Below are 20,041 nucleotides of genomic sequence, written 5' to 3'. Positions count from 1 at the left end.
TTTTCTTTCAGGATTACTCCAAGCATGGCAAATATGAAACTCAGTGTCCAGTGCTTCCACACAATTATTTATCCCACTGTTCAACTGCCCAGCCTGTAAATCACCGTGCATGTTCCATCACGTGTTTTCTTACATGCTGCTTCTGGAGTCTTCAGTGTTATAGTTCAGCTGCACTGTCTTTTTGCCTGCTGTTAATTCTTCCAGTACACGGTGTTCTGTCTGTCTTCATCTTCATCAGGAGATCGACTGTCCTTTAAGCTTCTTCTCAGGATAAGGAGACAATGAGAGGTGAAGCTGTCAAATTTGAAGCCAAAGCCTGTTTTCCTCCCAATTCTGTTAATCTATCATTTTGCCGCTGTACTCAAGTTTCCAGGTTGAGAGAAGTCCACCTGTATTAACACACTAAAGAATTTAATTAATTTCATTTTATCACTTTTTCTTAAGACATTCCTTCCAAGTCTCCTCTATCTGATCTCACACTACACACATCAACCAGTTTCCTTTTATGGGCATGCAAAGTTCCTGTCACACACACAGCAGCGCAGACCCATATTTTTCTGTTTCTCTCTTTCCTGTTTCTACAGACAAATCAAACTCTTGTTTTTTATATTTACAGTCTACAAACCCTCTGTAATTCTGCTAAGTCTTGATCTAAAAACAATGCACCCTTATTTCACACACACACACTTTTAAATATACTAAGCTCTTTGGTTTTGCAAGCATTCACATCACAATCTTCAGCGTGCTCAGCAGAGCTCTTTCAGACATCAGGACAATTAACAATTTTCCACACATATCATTCTTTCAGCTCAGTTTTGTCGCATCATTCACGCAATACTTTCATCATCGTTTTACACACTTCCCTGAACTTCGTCGTCTCACACACACTTTTCTCTCAAAACAATGTGCACCTTTAATCCTTCATCCAAATGACAATTTTACACTTCACTTATACATTCACACATTTATATATAACAAAAGACTGCCAGTAACTGCCAAGATAAATTATTTCCATTACCATATTCACATCTTCACTTCATCTTCCTCTAGTACTAGTCATCCTACCGTTTCGACTAATTTAAAAGCCTCTGAGGCCCAGGTTCGCCCCCCTTCCTGGTCAATCAACCCGCTTCGGGAACGCCCTCTCCGATAGCGGTCAAATTTCTAGGCCCTAATTAATTTATAACCGCTTCCCGCGGCTGGACAGGAAGCTCCACCTCCAGCGTCTAAGTATCCACTTGCGCCTTACAGCTTTACTTAAAGCTTACCTGTCAGTCACGTTGGATGGTTACGGCCGGGACCCCGCCCTGTCGATCAAACGGTGCAAAAAAAGTGGTGCTTGACCACTGATTATTAACGACTGTCCCTCTCTGTCGCGGGTATCACCCGGATGACCCTGTCGCCTGTCGTTACAGCTAACAGTGTCTCTGGGAGCACTTTTGACAGCATTTGACTGAAGTGCTGGTTGCTGCAGGGCCACCATGAAGGCTCTTTCTGGAGCTCTCAGTGCTGCAACACATATCCTGCAGTGCAGGCTGCAGGGTAACAGGACCAGTGGTTGTTAATGCTACATCCACTTTACAGTCAAAAACACCCACTAGTCTGGGCCTAACACCAGACCGGTGACCCGGTTTCCTCCACCAGCTCCATCCCTTTGTTTCTTAATCTCTTCTTTCTGTTGGAATGATTATTTCTTATTATAATTATAATTTCAAGGTTGATCGACCAAAGTTAATTCACTTTGACTGCATTCTATTTTTCTGTTGTTTTCTACTAACTATCATCACAAAGTCCAGAAGATCAATTTGATATTTTAGCACAAACAAGTTTCAATAGGAAACGCTCAGAAGCAGCAAACTAGCAGTGCAAAATAGCCCATTTTAGTAGGGGGCCAGTTAAGTTGAGAGACCTAGTAATCCGTTTACTTTTACTAATATGTTTTTCTAAGCTGGGGAAACAACTTCCCCCTAATTCTAGTTCATGCTGGGCCAGGCTAAACATGTCCTGGACATGGTCTCTGCTCACAGATGAAACTTAAAATAAATAAAGAGAGTGAAAATGTCAGTTCCTTTCCAGAGATCAGTTTGAACAGGCTGCACCGTTGTTGCTGACAGAGATTTTGTCCTTTGAGACCACATACAGACATCTACTGTTTATGTTAGACCAGAATGGGAAAAATGTTCCTATATGTGTGATTGTTCAAATAACACTGGTTTCCAGCATTAAGTAATCAGACAGAGCCAGTTTCCTCATCTATCAGACACTGTTTGTGGCTGTAACGGCCATCTACATACCTCAGAGTGTCCAGTCTTAGCTGCTCAAGCATCTTCACGCCTGCCTCTCCTGGGTTATTGTAGCTCAGGTCCAGCTCTTTCAGATGGGAAGAACTGGAGCTAAAAGCTGAGACCAGAGACTTGCAACCTTCCTCTGTGACCAGGCAGCCTGACAGCCTGCAGACATGACAAATACTCTTAGAGAATAGCAAAATAGCTAAATGCAAACAGGAAATTGCAGCCAAAAATGAAACAGGAGTTAAAAATAGCCATTAGTCAATCTAAACCTTAGATTGTAAACCTCTAAACCTCCTCTACTGAACATTTCAAGAACGCTGACCTGAGTGTTTCCAGTTCACAATATGGACTTTTCAGTCCAGAAGAGAAAACTTTCCAGAGTCCTTCAGGTCATTGTTACTCAGGTCAAGCTGTCTCAAACTACAGGGCTGGGAGCTGAGTAGTGAAGACAGAGTTTCACAGCTTCTCTCTGAGAGATTACAGACACTCAATCTGAGAGACAATAAAGAGAAAAATAATCATGTTAAACTTTCTGGTCTGAACCTTTGAAAAAACATGATCTAGATAATGATCTAGATTAGGTAACCTGTTGGGCTACCTGTTGTGTTACCTGCTGAGTTACCTGTTGTGTTACCTGCTGAGTTACCTGTTGGGTTACCTGCTGGGTTACCTGCTGGGCTACCTGCTGGGTTACCTGCTGGGTTACCTGCTGGGCTACCTGTTGTGTTACCTGCTAGGCTAACTGCTAGGCTACCTGCTGGGTTACCTGCTGGGCTAACTGCTAGGCTACCTGCTGGGTTACCTGTTGTGTTACCTGCTAGGCTAACTGCTAGGCTACCTGCTGGGGTTTATCTGCGGGCCTGCTGATGCTGCGCAGCAGGCTGTGAGCCAGCCTGTGGTTGGTGCTGTGTGTGTTCTGGTCAGACAGCGGCTCAGTGAGACCCAAGCAGGACAGGAACTGCAACACAGGGAGAATCAGGACCGGACTCAACCAGGGCGACGCCTCCGCCTGTTCAGGGACCAAACTCAGTGCTGTGTTGAGAGAAAGAATATCTCATGTAGGACACAAAGCTCTGTGAGGTTCCAACCATGACCTGCACACACAACCTGGTGAAGATATGCGTAGCTTATTTGTGAGGTTAAAAATGTGTAGATAGCATGTAGAATTGTTGTAGTGAAATTGACACTGCCCTGGATGTAATAAAGGCCTGACTGTGTCATGAACTTAGGAGTATATTTTAGGAGACCCTCCCCCAGTTGAACTGTGAAAGTAAGACAAAGAGGAGTTAATGCTGAGTGGAAATTCCCCAGAGGATACCTGGGTGGGGGTCTCAACATTTGTAACTGGATAACTGTGGTCTGGAAGGGAGATGGGCTTTTATGACCCCTAGGAAGTCACGTACACAGAGACACACACAAACAGTGCTTCGACTGTTACGACACACCCACACCTACATGCACACTCACTTACGTGCACACACACACACACAGGTACGCGCGCACACACAGGCACTCACGTGCTCGTGCATACACACACAGACATAGAGTTTGCAGCACACCATGGGGGATTTATGATGGGGTCGCCTCTATAAAGCTGGCTGTAACTAACAAAGGGGTGAAGATTTTTGCAGAGGGACACCGGCCTCGTCTTCCCTTCTAGAAGAATGCATGCTTAAATAAAGATGAATAAAGTTTTTGTAAAAATGACTACTGGGTCCGGTGCCATCTCTGGAGGCCCGAGGAATAAAAAGAACCGGGGTAAAACTGATTTCCCAACACTAGTTTTGTTCCCACTAATCCTTTCACTGCTTCAACGCTTCAAAGTCCCGTCTCTTCTCTTCTCTTGGCTCTTGACGGAGGCGGTCACACTTTCTCCTTCTCCCTCTCCCTTATCTTTCCTGCTTGGCTTCTCATGTCCTTTGTATAGTCTCGCTTATTCTCTAACCCTAAGAGAGTCTCCCAGACTTGCTCTCTAAAAACCTAAAGAAGAATTATGGATTTAATCAACTGGTCCCTTAATGAAACTGACAACTCCTGACCTTGGAAGAGCCTGATTGTCCTGCGGAGATGTTTGCTGATGGATACTCGATGGTCGGTTGCGTCGTGTGTCTGGCGACACTCTCGATGGAGGACACTGAACAACATCTACCAATTCAGAACCACGATAACAGAGTTCTGGCTGATCTGAGCTGGCTCGGACCCGGCTTATTGAAGAACAAGAAGCGGCTACAGCTGTTCAAAATCCCACAAGGCTGGCCTACATGATAGACGATGGGCAGGGCTGTGAGTACTCAGACTGTGCTTATTGAATGCAATATGGATAAGATCTTGAAGAAGAACAACGGGAATTGAGAGACCTGGTGACCAGTGACGGACATTAGACCAACTGTAAAATTAGAAGCAGTTTGTTCGCACTAACCAAAACAGCTACCATCTTCATTTCATGCGGCCCCCCCTGGCGCCAGCTGGATGCGCTTATGTCTTCTATGTAGTGAGATGTGCTGATTCATGTGCTGAGGTGTTTTTTTCTGTTCTCAAACTGATCTCCCTGTTGGAGCTCAGTCTGGGGGGAGTTATTTTTTTCTTTCCTCATGTTGTGCATTTTCTGTGGTTGTTCGGTTCCGGGTCGCTGCTCGTGCGGCTGACCGGCCAGCTACCTGTTCTGACCTGTCTCCCCAATGTGATATTTGTGTATTGTATGTACGGTCAGCAAGGTCAGTCTCTTAATTGCCCTTTAGGGATAAATAAAGTCTTCTGAATCTGAGTCTCTTAAAGGAAGCTAAAGCCAGCAGAGCTTTGTCCAAAATAATCACTTTACCAAGTCTGAGAAGGCTGGTCAGCTGATCTGAAGGGGTTTCCAACAAGAGCAAGGCCACGCCCATCACCAGCTCATCCAACAGCAACTCCTGCAGAAAACAAACAGCGATGCCAACAGGTCAATACATGCCACAGAGGCCCGAGGGCTTACACATTAAACCTCAGGTGTGTTTTCCCTGGTAGTAACAAGGCAAAAAAAATGTTGCTTCCTTGAAAAGGATGAAATTTCTACAAAGTGTCTTTGAATGTCAGATATTCACATGTGTGCATGGCCATGTCAGCCCGCTGCTGTCAGTGAAGAAGCTGATAAGCATTAATGCCAAATAGCCAGCTGCTGTGAGTCCAGGCTCAGGTTTGGAGCAGAGATATTTGCACATGTAAAACAAAAAGCATCACTTTTGTTTACTTCCATATTTAGGCTCGCTCACGTTAACTAGCACAGCAGCGCGGCTTCTTTATTTTTGTATCAGTGCACTTTACAGTCATGTTACTCTATCAAATAGTCACATTACTCTTTACTCTGTCTTATCAGGATACTTTTTTATGAGTATTACTGAATTCCTGTTGATGGTAGAGATTTTCTGCCTGTGTGAGCTGCTAGTTTACCTCTATCATTAACAAATCACTGGTACCTGTGGAATCTCTGCAGACAAGGGAAGGATCATTTGTATCATTTGGATGGGAGGAGTCACAGAGCAGAGCCCGCCTCTTACCTGGGCTTGTATGACAGGGCTGGGGAACTCGAGCCGCGTCTTTAAACTCTCCATCATGTCCCTGGATCATACCTGTGAACATCCAGAATCTCCATTAGAACAAGAGAAGGAGGTTTGATCAAAGTAAAGACAGCTCTCCTGTTAAACTACAGCTGATCACATATCAGGGCAAATCAGACTTTAGCTCAGGGACGTGACATCGAACCCCTGACTGATCCAACACTTTATTCTTCCTCTCAAACAAACATCCCCAAATGTTTGTCCCAAACAAAGGAAACCAAGATTACCATTCAGCATCCACCCACTGACTAAACAACACTTTAGGTTTTCTTACATATTTTAATATGAATTTATGCTTCTTGATGTTATGCAAACTGAATATTTTGCACAAATAGAAATTCTCTTTGAGTTGGACTGAATGAATTTCACTTAACCTGATAATAATATTGATAATAATAACAATTATTTATTACATATACTAAACAATGAGGGGATGAGCAGCATCAGTAAACACATATTGCTTTTTGAATACTATTAATATACTAACACAGTAACCCAACCCCCTCCCCAAACACACCCAGCCCCACCCACCTGCTGTTACCATAACGATAAGCCAGGCTGTACTGTCCACCTGCTACCAGCAGCCTGTTTACTGGCTCCCAAAACAGGAACAGGTAAGTCAGCACCTGTTCATCTTATCAACAGCTTATTTACTACAATATGTAGAACAGAGTTACTGACCAGTCAGAGCAGCGTGACAGTGCACACACATACACACACACACACGCACACACACACACACACACACACATCACTGCACTTTAAATCTGAACACTTTAAAACGTGTCACCAACATGAAGAAGACATTTCAACAACGTAAAGAAAGCCTTCATTATATTTTAGATGAAGCTGAAAATAAGCTCAGTCCCGTTTCATGGCTGTGAATGGTTTGAAAGTCTGAAACCAAACAGTGCCAGCGGTTTCTACAGGATGTTGCCGTTACAGCAAACAATACAGGCTGTGCTGTAATGCTAGGTCTGCACTAGCAATACAAGCCAGAACAATGCATGAGCACGATGCTTTAGAAATGACATGTTAAGGGTTCAATGTTGAGAGAGGAATCCAAAAATAACCACAGATCCGGTCCAGTGTGCAATTAGACGACATTTTAATGAACACATGTGTGAGTCCAACAACCCAGTCAGTATTGAACTGTCTTTACCATATTCAGACAACGGTTTTATAGGGTTAAGATAGTACAGCCCCCTTTTCTGTTGCTAGGCAGATTTAAACAAAGCATACGTCACTCCAAAACCACAATGACTCTTAACATAGTCTAAAACAGAACATCTTCTTCGGGTCGACGCCAGGTGCTTCCTGTCAACCCACCTTCGCTGTCGCTTATCTCCTGGGACATCTGGTGCACTTCCTGTAACAGACTACCACGTACGCCTCGACTTTGCAGCCATAGCAAAACGTATTTCAACTCTTGCCTACTAAATGAGTCTCTCTAATTTGTGTGTGCGTGCACGTGCGAGGGCGCGTGCATGCTGTGTACTGCGTACGTGTCATGACCTCTCACTATTTGTGTCTGTATGTGTGTCTCGCCCTTAAATGCTCTCACATCTCACCCGTTACACTTCTGACCTTTCACCAGAACAGAGGCTCATCCTTACATATAATAACCTAACTGGAACTATATATGTAATCTACTGAATAAATGTTTTAATCAAAAGCCTCTACTAAAAGCTTAAATCAAAGATAAATGCATAATAAACACCCTACTCTTTGGCTTGCACTCACTCTGCTTTCGGTTTCGCTTCTGCAAAACCTGCAACTTCAAAAGCCTATAACTTCCTGCCTCTGCCCTCTACACAGAAACACTGAGATCATAGAAGCATTAAAAACATTTAAAATTATAGATTCAACTCAACCGTTTAAAGTGGTTCTTCTTGGACCTGTAATAAAGACTAATATGATACCAATATATTTGAACATTTGAATGCAATATCAATACCTCTTGTATCAATACTTCTTGTATACATATGCTTGCTATATGTTTATGATGCAACAGTAATGACAGTAATACCAATAATAACAAAATAATAAATCAAAATGACAAAACATACTACTTCCTTCTCCACAGACACCACGGAGGCTTTGCTGTGCAACACTCAGACTGCATGAGCCCGACGGGCCTGACGGGCCGCAGCTTTTTGGGAGAGCCCTCAGCGGCACAGTGGCAGCCTGTGATTGCTGTGGTGGAGCCCTGAGGTCGTCACAGTCGGGCTTTGATGGGCAGAGCTTTGACTTTTCTGTGTAAGTACATGAGATTTATGGCAGTTACTTTTCATTTTGATATGTTCTCGTTTTTTCTTGTGTTAGTTTATAGAAATGCTTTAGTCAGTCTGGGGTCACCACAGCAGGAAGCTCCATTTGTTTCACATGGCAGCTTTTATTTTTAAAGCTTCTTATTTGCCTTTAACCAGTGACTTTGTCACTTCCTGTGCCAACGTGTTAACCATGACACTAAGGAGGCACACTGGGAATACTGGGAATACAGAATTAGGAAAAGCTTTAAGAGTTTTAGACCTGAGGCATCATCTGCAAAGGATTTTCATCAAGGTATTAAAAACAATCTTTATATTTAAAATGAATGTGTCCAATAAATGTAGTGAGAGCATTCAAATATCTGTAATTTCTGAGAAATGAAAGCAATACTTTTGTTAAAGCTTCAAATCTGTACTTGAATCATGATTTAAACTGTGGTTGTGACCAGGAAATAAAATGATGTAAGCAGGTGATGTTGCCGCTCCCCCTCACCTCAGAGACATGTGATCAGTCTGGATGAAACTTTTTATGAACTTACATGACGTGTACATTGTTGTTTCCAAATGCATTTTGCTAAACTATCTTAGTACTGTGGCAGTGTGTTGTCATGTATATCTATTAATAAGTGTTCAAACAGAGATGCTAACAGTGCCTGATTACGTTATCTTATATAACAAATATGTAGCTTTCAAAGAGAACACATGGTGATAGATGAAGTCTCCCAGCAGCCCTCCTACTGCAGTGTTACTGGGATACGGCTCAGAGACACCTGATCCAGTTCTAACAATAAGCTTTAGAGAAAAAACACAAAAACTAAATCGGGAGTCTCATGAATCCAAGCTGGGAGCTGGTCCACAGGAGATGGGCCACTGAGAGACAGCTGAAGGCACTGCCTCCTATTCTACCTAGCAACAACAAATAAGGCTGCAGTCTGAGGAGGGAGTCTTCTATCAGTATAACTTTGTACTACAAGCTTTTTAAGAGACGACAGAGGCTGATTATGAGACCTCGTCTGTCAGAAGGAGGATTTTAAATCTTGGATTTAACAGGGAGTCAGTGAAGAGGAGCTAATATGTGACAAATATGCTCTCTTTCTACTTCCTGTTGGGACTCGTGCTGCAGCGTTTCAGGTTAACTGGAGGCTTTGAGGCTTTTCATGGCACTTGTCTGATAACACTGACTCACAATCATGCAGCTAGAATCACTCTCAGCTTAGTTCACAGACCTACATGGTTGTTTGTGCACACTGAATGATATATTCTGCTCAAAGATGGCTCCTCACAGCTTCACTGGAGGCCACGATGATGCCGTTTCTAAGAGTTTTAGGGCCGAGCACAACAGCCTCTGTCTGAATTTAGAAGCAGGAAATTAGAGGTCACCAGGTCTCTTAAGTCTCTGTGATCAACCAAATCACAACAACAGTCACTTGAAGGCACAGACCATGAAGTGCAGAGAAAATCCCATCAACCAGTCAACCCCAATGAGCAAGCCCTTGGCCACAGCGGGAAGGAAAATCTCCCTTTTAGCCGAACCAGACTGGAGGACGGGCAGACGTCTGACCGACTGGTGGAGAGGGAGGGACTCACATGGTGGATACACATCTCTCACAGACGGTGAGAGGACAAAGGCAAAAGTGTCACCTCATATCAGGCGGCACCTCCAGGGCTGAAAACTGAAACCTGTGCAGAAGTGCCAAAAACTGCAATTCCCCTAACGGCCTCTGGAGCCTGCATCCAAAAGTGAGACAACCCCAGCAGCCCCCTATATGAGCACTGTTACAGTTTACAGCTGTAGCTTTTTAGCAGGCCTCACCTCTGCAAGTGACCCACCTGTGTCACACACACACTGTGAAGCTAAGCAGTGTGTCACAATGAAAGCTCCTGCTTCTTCCATGGTTTTATATACACATGCTGTGTGGATCTGTGTCTGAAGGAGCAGAATACATTGGGACGCACACTCATTGTGTCCCAAGTGTCACTTTCAAACTATAAAATACAAAAATAAAATCAGCAGCGTTTGCTCTGTTGGTCTCTAAAGAGGATATCAGGCTAAATACATCTACTGTTGTTAAATTAGTGCGACACACCATGATGAGCTGCACTCAGACTGATACAGCCACATAGTACGTGACAGCTCAAATAATTAATCAAGAATAATCCCCCAGATATATAACAAAGCTCAATCTGGAAATGGCAAAGCCGACCAGCCAAGACAGAGCAGCATGTTTGTTTCCTGCGGTGCGCAGCTCGTCCTGATGTTTCCTACATTTCCCACAGGCCAAAGCGCTTCACCACAAAGCTTCCGTACACACGAGGCCATCCACAAATATCTGGTGATCATAATACGGAGAAAAATAAACTGTAAAGTCGTCTGGACACAACTAAGCACTGAACAGGACCTGCTAATAGCAGCTTACCATCAACACAAGCTAATGCTAACATTATACAGCTGACGGTAGATTCACTGTAATAGATACGCGGCTGTAAGTGTAACTGCAGCAGGCTAAGAAAGACTAACGAAGCTCAGTTAAAGTTATACATGCTGTTCAAAAAACTTTACCTCCTCCAAATCTCATGAACCCATACTTTACTCATAATGCAACATAGAAAACATATGAGCTCATTGTGAATTTGGTGGCAGCAACATCCCAAAAAGCTTGCAGCATGGCCATGTTTCCAACATCACCTCTACTTTCAACAACCGTCCATAAACACCTGGGAACTGAGGAGACCAGGTGCTGGACTTTTGGTAGAGCATCATTTGTGTCTGATATAAGAGACAGAGCTGCTCAGCAGTCCTGCGGCTTTTCATCTCGTGATGTCACAAATACCTGGACCACAGACAGGCCGGTTCAGGACTTGCGGTCTTCCACTACAAAGCCCTGCTGTAGTGTGCAGCTGAGCAACATCCTCCTTAAACATGTAAAAGACATCATCTCCATGGGAGCACATGTTGCTCTAAAACCTGTGTATATAATTCAGTCTTGGTTCCTTTCCAAATGTGCAAGATGCCAATTCCATAGGCACTGATCTAATGCCAACCATCAGAGATGCAGCCTTTTTAAACCGAACACTGATAACAAACTTCAGCTCAGACCATTTGGATATGTCAGTGTTCACAGGCAGAACGTGCAGGTGTTCCTAAACCCATGCAGTGACTTCCATGACAGCGTGCCACCTGAGTAACAGAAGATCATGTTGGTTTTCAGATCTTTACTAGATTTACCCAGTAAAGATTTCACACTGCAGAACATTATTCTGATACTGTGCCACAGTTTGTAGATGGGTAAACCAATGAGAACCCTGTTCTTCCAATATGCTCCTTTTATACCCAATTAAATGACTTCCCTATGGCCAGTTAACCGAATTAGTTGCAAAATATTCCTGTCCCTCCCACACTTACTTCTCTGGGTTTTTCTTGTCCCCGTCCCACCTTTATAAAGATGAGTCGATGCCCTTAAATTCAAGATCAACTAATACTTTTCACAAAGTAGTAAAATCTTTCAGTTTAAATATTTTTGAACATTAATTTAAATTAATAACTGTTACCTGAATGTACAGTTTCCATTTCGTGAATACCATTTTTCATATGCATGGCCTTCTGCTGATATTATTCCTGGTAAATCTCTCAAAGATTTCTGGTCATCTCCCCTTTCCTTCATGTTATCAGCTTTTGCTTTGGATACCTGAACACTTGAAGGCAGCCTGTGTCTTCCACTGTTATATAATTACAGCCACATTTCTAAAATACAAGTCGTTACTGAAGTTTTCCAAAAACCTGCTTCTTCAACTGGTTAAGGAACCCTGCACCTTGCATCAATTCTAATCTAGTTTCTCTCAGAGTCACAGCACTAAAACACCATCTATCCATCCTCTTAACCTCTCCTCCAACTTAGGAACCTGTGGTGTCACAAACCCATCCCACCTGTCACCTCTTGACCTGCCACTAGTCCATCACTGAGAGACAGAACCACACACTCATATTCACACTATGGTCAATTAAATTTAGGACCCTTGGATTGTAGGAGAAAACTGTAATACAGCCCCCTGCTGACAGGCGTTAATACCAGGAACAGGTTTTTTGCAGGAAGGCACCAGTGTGTAAATCACTGTGCCTGCTGAAACTCCAAAATAATATTCTTGAGTAATGGTAAGGTGATTAATGCCATTCTAACAAACAGAATAGTGAACTGAGATTATAGTTATAGCGATGCTCTCACATAGTTTTCATCATTCTTATCTCACAAACACTTCAAAATTCATATAAATAACTACAGGGCTTACTCCACTCCTATGGGATCCCACAAGGGTCAATCCTCAGACTAACTCAGCCTTCATTGTATGTTAATTAAGGGTAACTGGACACATTCAGTGGGAAGAATATGCAGCAGTCCTGTACTGTACTATGTACCAGTACTAATTAGATGTAATTTCATTTCCTTCTATCTCCATCCATTTATCCAATCCCCATTGACTTTTGACTATGATTCACACCACTGCTTTAATGTTAATATGTTTGTAAGAAGGATCTGTAACAGTTTATGGTTGAATATACATGTTTCTATACTGTGTGATGTGATATGTAGACCTCTCTGTGATGTGTTAAGAGTTTCAGAAATGTGTTTTAAATAGTGCTATACAATAATGATGGTTATTTATTGTTATTATTATATGACACTTTAAGTTTCTCTGGAGTACACTGAAGGCTAGTTTGTGTAAGAGGATTTTTCATAGACTTTCTTATTATTTTGTCCAAATTTGGGAGTTATTATGCAGTTTAGTAAAAAACCTTTTTAGTAACATATATGCACACACTGGAAAAAATGGCCCTCCAAAAACAAGAAAAAAAAACTTAATACAAGATATTTTAGCTTCAAATAAGTGAAAAAAATCTGCCAATGGAACAAGTGAAAATTCTCTTGACAAAATTTCTTGAAATAAGACAGTTTATTAAGCCTTACGAGATCTTGGAATTAGCTGGAAAAACTCATTCTTAGCTATATTTTACTAGTGTTGTGAAGTTTGTGTCTCATAATAAGTTTGTGATGCTCAAAAGTAGCTTCTTTTTTTAAACCTTCCAACATCACACTCTTTGTTGTAAGTGTATATAACTTATTTTCAGTTCTAAAATGTGACACTGTTCTAGATTTAAGTCCAACACCTTACTTGAAATAAGAAACTGGCATTTTGAGACAAAATTTATTTAAGTTAGCATTCTTTTACTAGTATTTTTGTAATAATTCTCCATTTCTAGTGCATTTACCTTTCTATACAGCAGTAATACTGTTCTAGATTCAAGACATTTACCTACTGCTTATAAGAAAAAAAAAATGAAAACTATAGATTTGCAGAGCAGCAACTTTATTGGTAAAGCCCCATAAAAAGAGAGGACTGCATTAAAGAAGCCATTTTGCAGTGACTTTTTGTTCTGCCCAATCTGGCGCTTAATACACTGCTAAAATCTGTGCATTGCACAGGCACAATTCAAAGCACAGACAAACACACTGCTAGGCATACTAAAACTGCTCAACCTCTAACATTTGTTATTAATACAAAGTGTTTTTATCATTTAAATTAAAAGTCCTGGGCTATATTAATATGGACATTTGACAACATTCTTCAAACAATACCATTGTAAAATTATCATTAAGGATGCACGGAGACTATCTGCTGAATACACTGTAGCCTAAACTCAACATTAAAAACACAACAACTTTAAAATCAGCTAAAAGGTAGGCAGCCTCTGCACTGCACAAAACAAACATAAAATGTCGGCATGTTCGCCGATATTACCGTGCACCCTTAATTATAAAACTGGGCTAACCTGGCCAATTTCCAAACAAAAATCAATCGCAACCAACATGGACTGTAGTAGCCTTGGAAGGAGAGAAGAAGTGCTTTCCTATGAAACACTTATCAGAAGAAGCGCCCCCGCCCCCAGTACTGCTGTCACAAAAAAAGTAACAAAAAAACAAACAAACAAAACCCCCCAAAAAACAAAAAGCTACATTTTGCACAGCTCACCTGAAGGACATGCACCAGAGCCTCACTTGCATCTCGTACCCTCTTTGGAGGGGCAGAGGTGGATGGGAACAATGATGGCAGCACACATAGGATCTCGAGAGCCTGTTCAGCTGTACAGAAAAAAGAATCATCATCTCATTACCACACTTGAACAAAATACTCAAGATTAAAATTGATCAAAAAGGTATACAATTGAAAAACAAACAAAAAAACCCACATTTGGCCAGTGATTGGATAAAAGGTGAACAAGACACTAACATGGCAATTAAACCTGTAGTCCATAGTTTTTACTTGTTAAAGTAACCTAAAACATGCTTAAATGTGACTATCCGACCATGTTCTCTGATTTAAAGTAGGTAATTTGTCATACTTTTTATTTCCCCCAAGTCCCTCCTCCTGCCTCTACAACAAAACAAAGCAGTCAAGCGAGCCTAGAGCGTTGACCAATAGGTTTGTGTATTCTCTAGAGGGAGCTGTCAGTCAATGAATATGCCCTCCAGCTTGCACAACAATGGAACAACATTCCGAAGTCAGCTTTTAATAAGCCAGAAGGAACACTGTAGAGCAACCAAAACAAGGAGAGAAGTTACCAATCCCTGGACTGCCTTCTACTTCACAAAGAAAATTTAAGCAAAGTCCTTAAGTTTAAAAGTCCTTCAAAAACTTCTGTTAGACGTTTACGACAGTTGAGCAGAATTTGCTTTTAAAAGATGGACACAGGCTTCATGATGTACAAGGGCTCAAAACTGATATAAAGTTGGCAAAGTTTCTTTTAGACAGGTAAAACACAAAATTTATTTCAGGGAACTGTAAACTTTTTTTTTAAAGGGGTGTAGATAATTGCTGTATACTGTGTTTACAGTAGGCTAATATGACTCTAGCTTGAATGCTAACTGGACCTACTTTGCATTAATGTCAGTCTGTAAACTTCATGCTAACTCAGGAGGAGAGGGACGGGAACGAAAAGGGCTTTACCTTGCACTGTATGTTATGTAGGCTCACTGATTAGTGCAGGGCTCAACCTTTCACTACATTGGCCTGTTGGTTTTTATTTTTAGCCTTTGAGTCTGTTTTCCCTGCACGTGACTTGTAGGAGGTGTGGCTTTCAGCTCCTTCCAGAAGGAGAGGGGGAGTGGGCGATTAGGCCTTTAAAATTTCAAAATCTCCTCCTGTCCTCAGTGACATCACTTTACGGACTACTGCTTTAACATGCCTTAAGATCCAAACTATACTCTGATCACCAATAACACAAAACATCATTGCTTACCTTTATCCATTCCCATTGGGGGTTTCAGCATTTCCATACACCAAAAAACTGCACCTTCTGGCAGAAATCATGCCATCTTTCCTTCAGTTCATTGATGAAGTTGACATTATCTTTATCCAAAATGCGATGAAGCTCTTCCATCACCTATAAAATATTCAGCATACCAATACAAACATGTCAATGCTTCACTGAGGACCAAGAAGTTGGTATGATAAACATTGTGTTTGGTTTGAATCACGTGCATTCAATAATGACTTACATGTCCAATGTCCTTGAAGCAAGGATATGCTTCTAGAACCTTTTTGTGTCTGTCCTCCTCGTGAATAGTATTTGAATCAATGAATGCTCTTCTGGCTGAAAATTCCAAATCCAGGAGCTTAGAGAACCTGGTGGTTTTTTCTTTTAAACAAAGTTTGTAGGGTCTTGTTGTGTTTGGCCAAGGTTGCTGGACGGTAGGTGTCTGGAACATTGATATCTGCAGGCTTGTTTGCTGCAAGACACATAATTACATAACTAATATCTCTCACTTTAAAATAAAAATCTTATGTCATTAAAATGACAGATGTCAGAAATCTGCCATAAAAAATATATGTATACACACACACACACACACACACACACACACACATATACATACATATATATATATGTATGTATGTATATGTGTGTGTGTGTGTATGTGTATATATATGTATGTGTATACACATACATATATATCCCAAAAGTTAATCAATTAAATGTTAATTAGTAAATGGTACTGAGCACTATCCAACTCTAAGGATGAATAAATACACTTGCATAAGTAACACAAATAACTACAAATGTTCCTAAAATGAGGAAATGATCATGTGAAGTAGAAGGTAAAAATTAACTTAAACATCATAGACCACATCATTTATAAAATAATTTAATTTACACACTTCCGTGTTCATACACCTCCAGGATCTCACCTGGACGACCAACTGCTCCAAGCTGGTCAAGAAGGCTCACCAGTGCCTCTTCTTCTTGAGGACTCTGAGGAAGAACCACCTGTCCTCAGACATCCTGGTGAACTTCTATCGCTGCACCATCGAGAGCATCCTGACCAACTGTATAACAGTCTGGTACGGGAACTGCTCTGCCTCGGACCGGAAGGCGTTGCAGAGGGTCGTGAAAACTGCCCAGCGCATCCCCGGAGCACCACTTCCTGCCATAAAAGACATCTACAGGAAGCGGTGTCTGAAAAGGGCTGGGAAAATCATCAGAGACCCCAGTCACCCATCACATGGACTCTTCACCCTCCTGCCCTCTGGGAGGCGCTACAGGAGCCTCCGGACTAAGACCACCAGGTACCGGAACAGCTTCTTCCCCACAGCTGTCAGACTCCTGAACTCTGCCTCCTGACATCTGACCCACGTTAAACTCATGGACTGAACATACACACACCCACAATGGACAACCGTACCCTCAAACACACAATAATAACATGGACTGAACCACCACTCACAACCACCAGCACTTTATACAGCCTCTGTAGAAATTATCCACACCCTCACTTATCTTAACTGCACTACTGTATAGTTCTGTGTAAATAATCATTCTGTACATACAATAATTTTTAACCCTACAACTGTTTACAACTTGCATAGTTCCCATTTCTGTATAGCTGTATAACTCAGATTTCTGTAAAGTTATTTATTTCATATTCTGTATAGTTTTTCATATTTATATCCTGTTCACATCCTGTACATAGCTTGTACTCACTACAGCCTGTACATACCTATAGTTATAGAATATTCACAACATACTTCATACCGTGTACATTATAACATACCATAATAGACCCATTTCTGTAATATACTTACATATCTATATTATTGCTAATATATATTGTAATATATCTATATCACTAAAGCACTTCTGGATGGATGCAAACTGCATTTCGTTGCCCTGTACCTGTGAAATGTGCAATGACAATAAAGTTGAATTCTATTCTAATTCTATTCTATTCTATGTAAAAAAAAAAAAAAAAAGTAAATTTAATCTGTTTAAAAATAAAACTTGCATACATTACCCCTTAAAATCGACACTGTGACCTCATAGAGCTCTTCCATGGTGTTAGCTGATTTAGCTTTCTAGTTAGCTCTGCTGGCGTTAGCTAGCCTCGTGTAGTCGTGTAGTCAATATAAATGCACCGAAATTTAGAACATTTAAAAGGAGTGCAATATGTACGAAAAAATTAGCACTGTACAATACATTTTAACTTACTTCCAATGAAACACGGATGCAAAGAACTGTCGGACAGTAGTGGCAGGCACGTGGCTGCATGAACTGAAGATGTCCACCAGACCATTTACGACAGTCAGACACAAGTTCGTCCTCAATTTGCCTGACATTTCTTTGGCTTAAAAAATCCTAAAAGGAAGATTGATTCATTGATTGTTTTTAATCAAAACAACTGTCTCTGTTCATTGCAAATCAACGTTAATTATTATAGTTTAATAAAAGAGAATTTAGTTTACCCCCACATTTACGACAATTTAGCAGGCGCGTGTAACCATGGTAACGAGTTATTTTACAGCAGTCACAACTGCAGCCTCGCGCTACCGACTGAAACTTGCTAGCTTCCGACGTGATTTGGCGTTGCTTCATATGCTACGTGTTTGTAGTATTGACTCTGAGACAACTTTTGAGTCACATTAACACCATGCACAGCCGCAGCCCTGACTTCTGCGTGGTGTGTGGAATTGGTGACTGCCCGAGTGAGTACAAAGTGTATAACTCCTACTATCACGTAAAGCGGACACGCGCGCATCAGCTTCTCGGAGTGGAAGCGGATGAGGAGGAAGGATCAACTCGCCATGGTTTACCTGGAGCAGGTGAAAGGACGGGCCCAATCAACCAAACTAACGCCAGTTCTTCAGTAACTGACGAGGGCTCAAGCATCCCTGCACTAACGGTAAGTTATTTTAACACAAGCCAGAGAAACGAGCTGCAGAAGCTGTGACATAATGTTAGCATTTACTGTGCCTGATCCAAGCACGCCCATTAAACGTGTTGTTTTTTTTGACAGAGTCATGTTGTACTTTTATTTTAGCCGTCATGAGTGGCAGACTAGTTGCTTTGTTAAATTCAGTAACTCACCTGAAACGTAAATGAGACCTGCGGCAGAAACGCAAATGTGCAGTCTAGTCACATTGGGTTGTTTTTCACTCATCCGTTCGCTCCGGTGAATGCATCCAAACTTTGCAGAAAGTCCTGTTAGTTTAAAAAAAGTTGATCTCATGTTGAAATACATGTTAAAATCAGCTGGTAAAAGCCAGTCAGCTAACTGAATAGGTCGCTATCATGTTTACATATAATGGGTTCAAGGTCAACTTAGAAAATTACTATTAAGCAAAGCAAACCAAAACGACCTCATAATGTTTTCAAAGTTACCGTAAAAAAATAACTAAATAAACACAATAATAAATACTCATCTTCACATTAATAAGAGCATTAAAGTTAATATTAAAAGTAACACAAAATTCCCCTTTTTTCCCGTTTTTGCTTTTGAGTAACTGATTACTGTTATTTTCATTGTTGGTTATTTTTTTAAAAGGTGAAACTACTACATGTAACTAATTTCTAATTGTCAGTAAGTTGTGACAGTAAGTAACTGGTGACATAACAAATTACTTTCATACAAACTGATCAGTGAGTTATTTTGTATATTTTTTTAAATGAGTAATCAGTTATAAATAACTATTTAAATTTCCTAAGTAACAGTAAGACTACTGACAACTCTAACATTAATTGTGACCTTTTTCTAAAACAATATAATTATTTTTCTAAACAGAAACAACTGTTATGTAAATCTTTTCAAAATGGGCCAATAAACAAGTGATTCAATTTTGGAGGTTGATCAGGCGTGGTCAATGAAACTGTACTGAGGTGCTTGGCGAAGGTGTGCACTCTCTGTGTGCTTTGCTAGTCTTACTGATTTATTTTCAAGTACTGTTTTTTTTGTTTGGTTTTTTTGTCATTTAAATTGTAATTTTACAAGCTCAAATTAAAGACACCACTCAATAAAAATACATCTACCTTGTACCTTATGGGCATGAATCTAGCTTATCCAGCTAATGAATGCAATATTGTTTGGTGGTTGCTACCTACAAATGCAACTATTTATTTCTGTTTTAATAGATATGTTTGTTGTCATTCTGTTTCAGAGTGGATTTCAAGAAGATGGAGAGGGTCACATGAATCTTGACATTTATAAACATGCAACTGCATTTCTTCTTCAAGCCGAGGAAACCCATCGACTGACACGGGTAATTTATGCCATTAATTTTCCATTAAATTGTATTTCATTGTAAGAGAACCTAAAAGCAATATGCTTAACTTATGCTTAACAGCGCTCAAGCTATAACTTGGGCACTGTTCAGCCCTGGCATCCTGAATGATCTGATCATAAATGGACAGCTTTAGGTATGTGAGTGAAACACATACCATTAGAATGTGTCTCCATGTAATTCATGAGTGGCCACTCAGATCTCACTCCCCCACTATACATGGAAATAGACATGTTATGTTGCATCAAAAATCTGCCAAAAATCCACTATATTTCCTTAGCATGAT

The 20,041-nt window shown here is 40.9% G+C and overlaps 1 protein-coding gene, 1 long non-coding RNA gene and 1 other non-coding gene across 5 annotated transcripts in view; all 3 read right to left on the bottom strand.

The window, feature by feature from the left end:
- Positions 1 to 20,041, bottom strand: part of LOC109196096 (protein NLRC3-like) — a 111,411-nt gene that overhangs the window by 14,268 nt on the left and 77,102 nt on the right. The window contains 3 exon segments of the mRNA XM_025904843.1: positions 2,295 to 2,450; positions 2,614 to 2,665; positions 2,668 to 2,783. Coding sequence (XP_025760628.1) covers positions 2,295 to 2,450; positions 2,614 to 2,665; positions 2,668 to 2,783 — 324 coding nt within the window.
- On the bottom strand, positions 2,977 to 16,450 carry LOC102077648 (uncharacterized). 2 transcript variants are annotated; one of them, XR_003218251.1, is made up of 8 exons: positions 16,393 to 16,450; positions 15,702 to 15,932; positions 15,443 to 15,586; positions 14,176 to 14,285; positions 5,822 to 5,893; positions 5,110 to 5,197; positions 3,130 to 3,323; positions 2,977 to 2,997 (listed from the first exon to the last, which is right to left on the bottom strand). It is a non-coding gene; the product is annotated as an uncharacterized LOC102077648 (transcript). The 2 variants fall into 2 exon arrangements; XR_002057594.2 differs by lacking the exon at positions 2,977 to 2,997 and having other exon boundaries at positions 3,006 to 3,323.
- Positions 16,638 to 18,050, bottom strand: LOC112845439 (uncharacterized). Of its 2 annotated transcripts, none has more exons than XR_003218257.1 (3): positions 17,944 to 18,050; positions 17,690 to 17,836; positions 16,638 to 16,670 (listed from the first exon to the last, which is right to left on the bottom strand). It is a non-coding gene; the product is annotated as an uncharacterized LOC112845439 (long non-coding RNA). The 2 variants fall into 2 exon arrangements; XR_003218256.1 differs by lacking the exon at positions 16,638 to 16,670 and adding an exon at positions 16,794 to 16,851.

This window comes from Oreochromis niloticus, unplaced genomic scaffold, assembly GCF_001858045.2.
Source record: "Oreochromis niloticus isolate F11D_XX unplaced genomic scaffold, O_niloticus_UMD_NMBU tig00007365_pilon, whole genome shotgun sequence".
NCBI lineage: Eukaryota > Metazoa > Chordata > Actinopteri > Cichliformes > Cichlidae > Oreochromis > Oreochromis niloticus.
The sequence above is the reverse complement of the archived record's forward strand: the minus strand, read 5'-3'. Positions and strand labels throughout refer to the sequence as shown.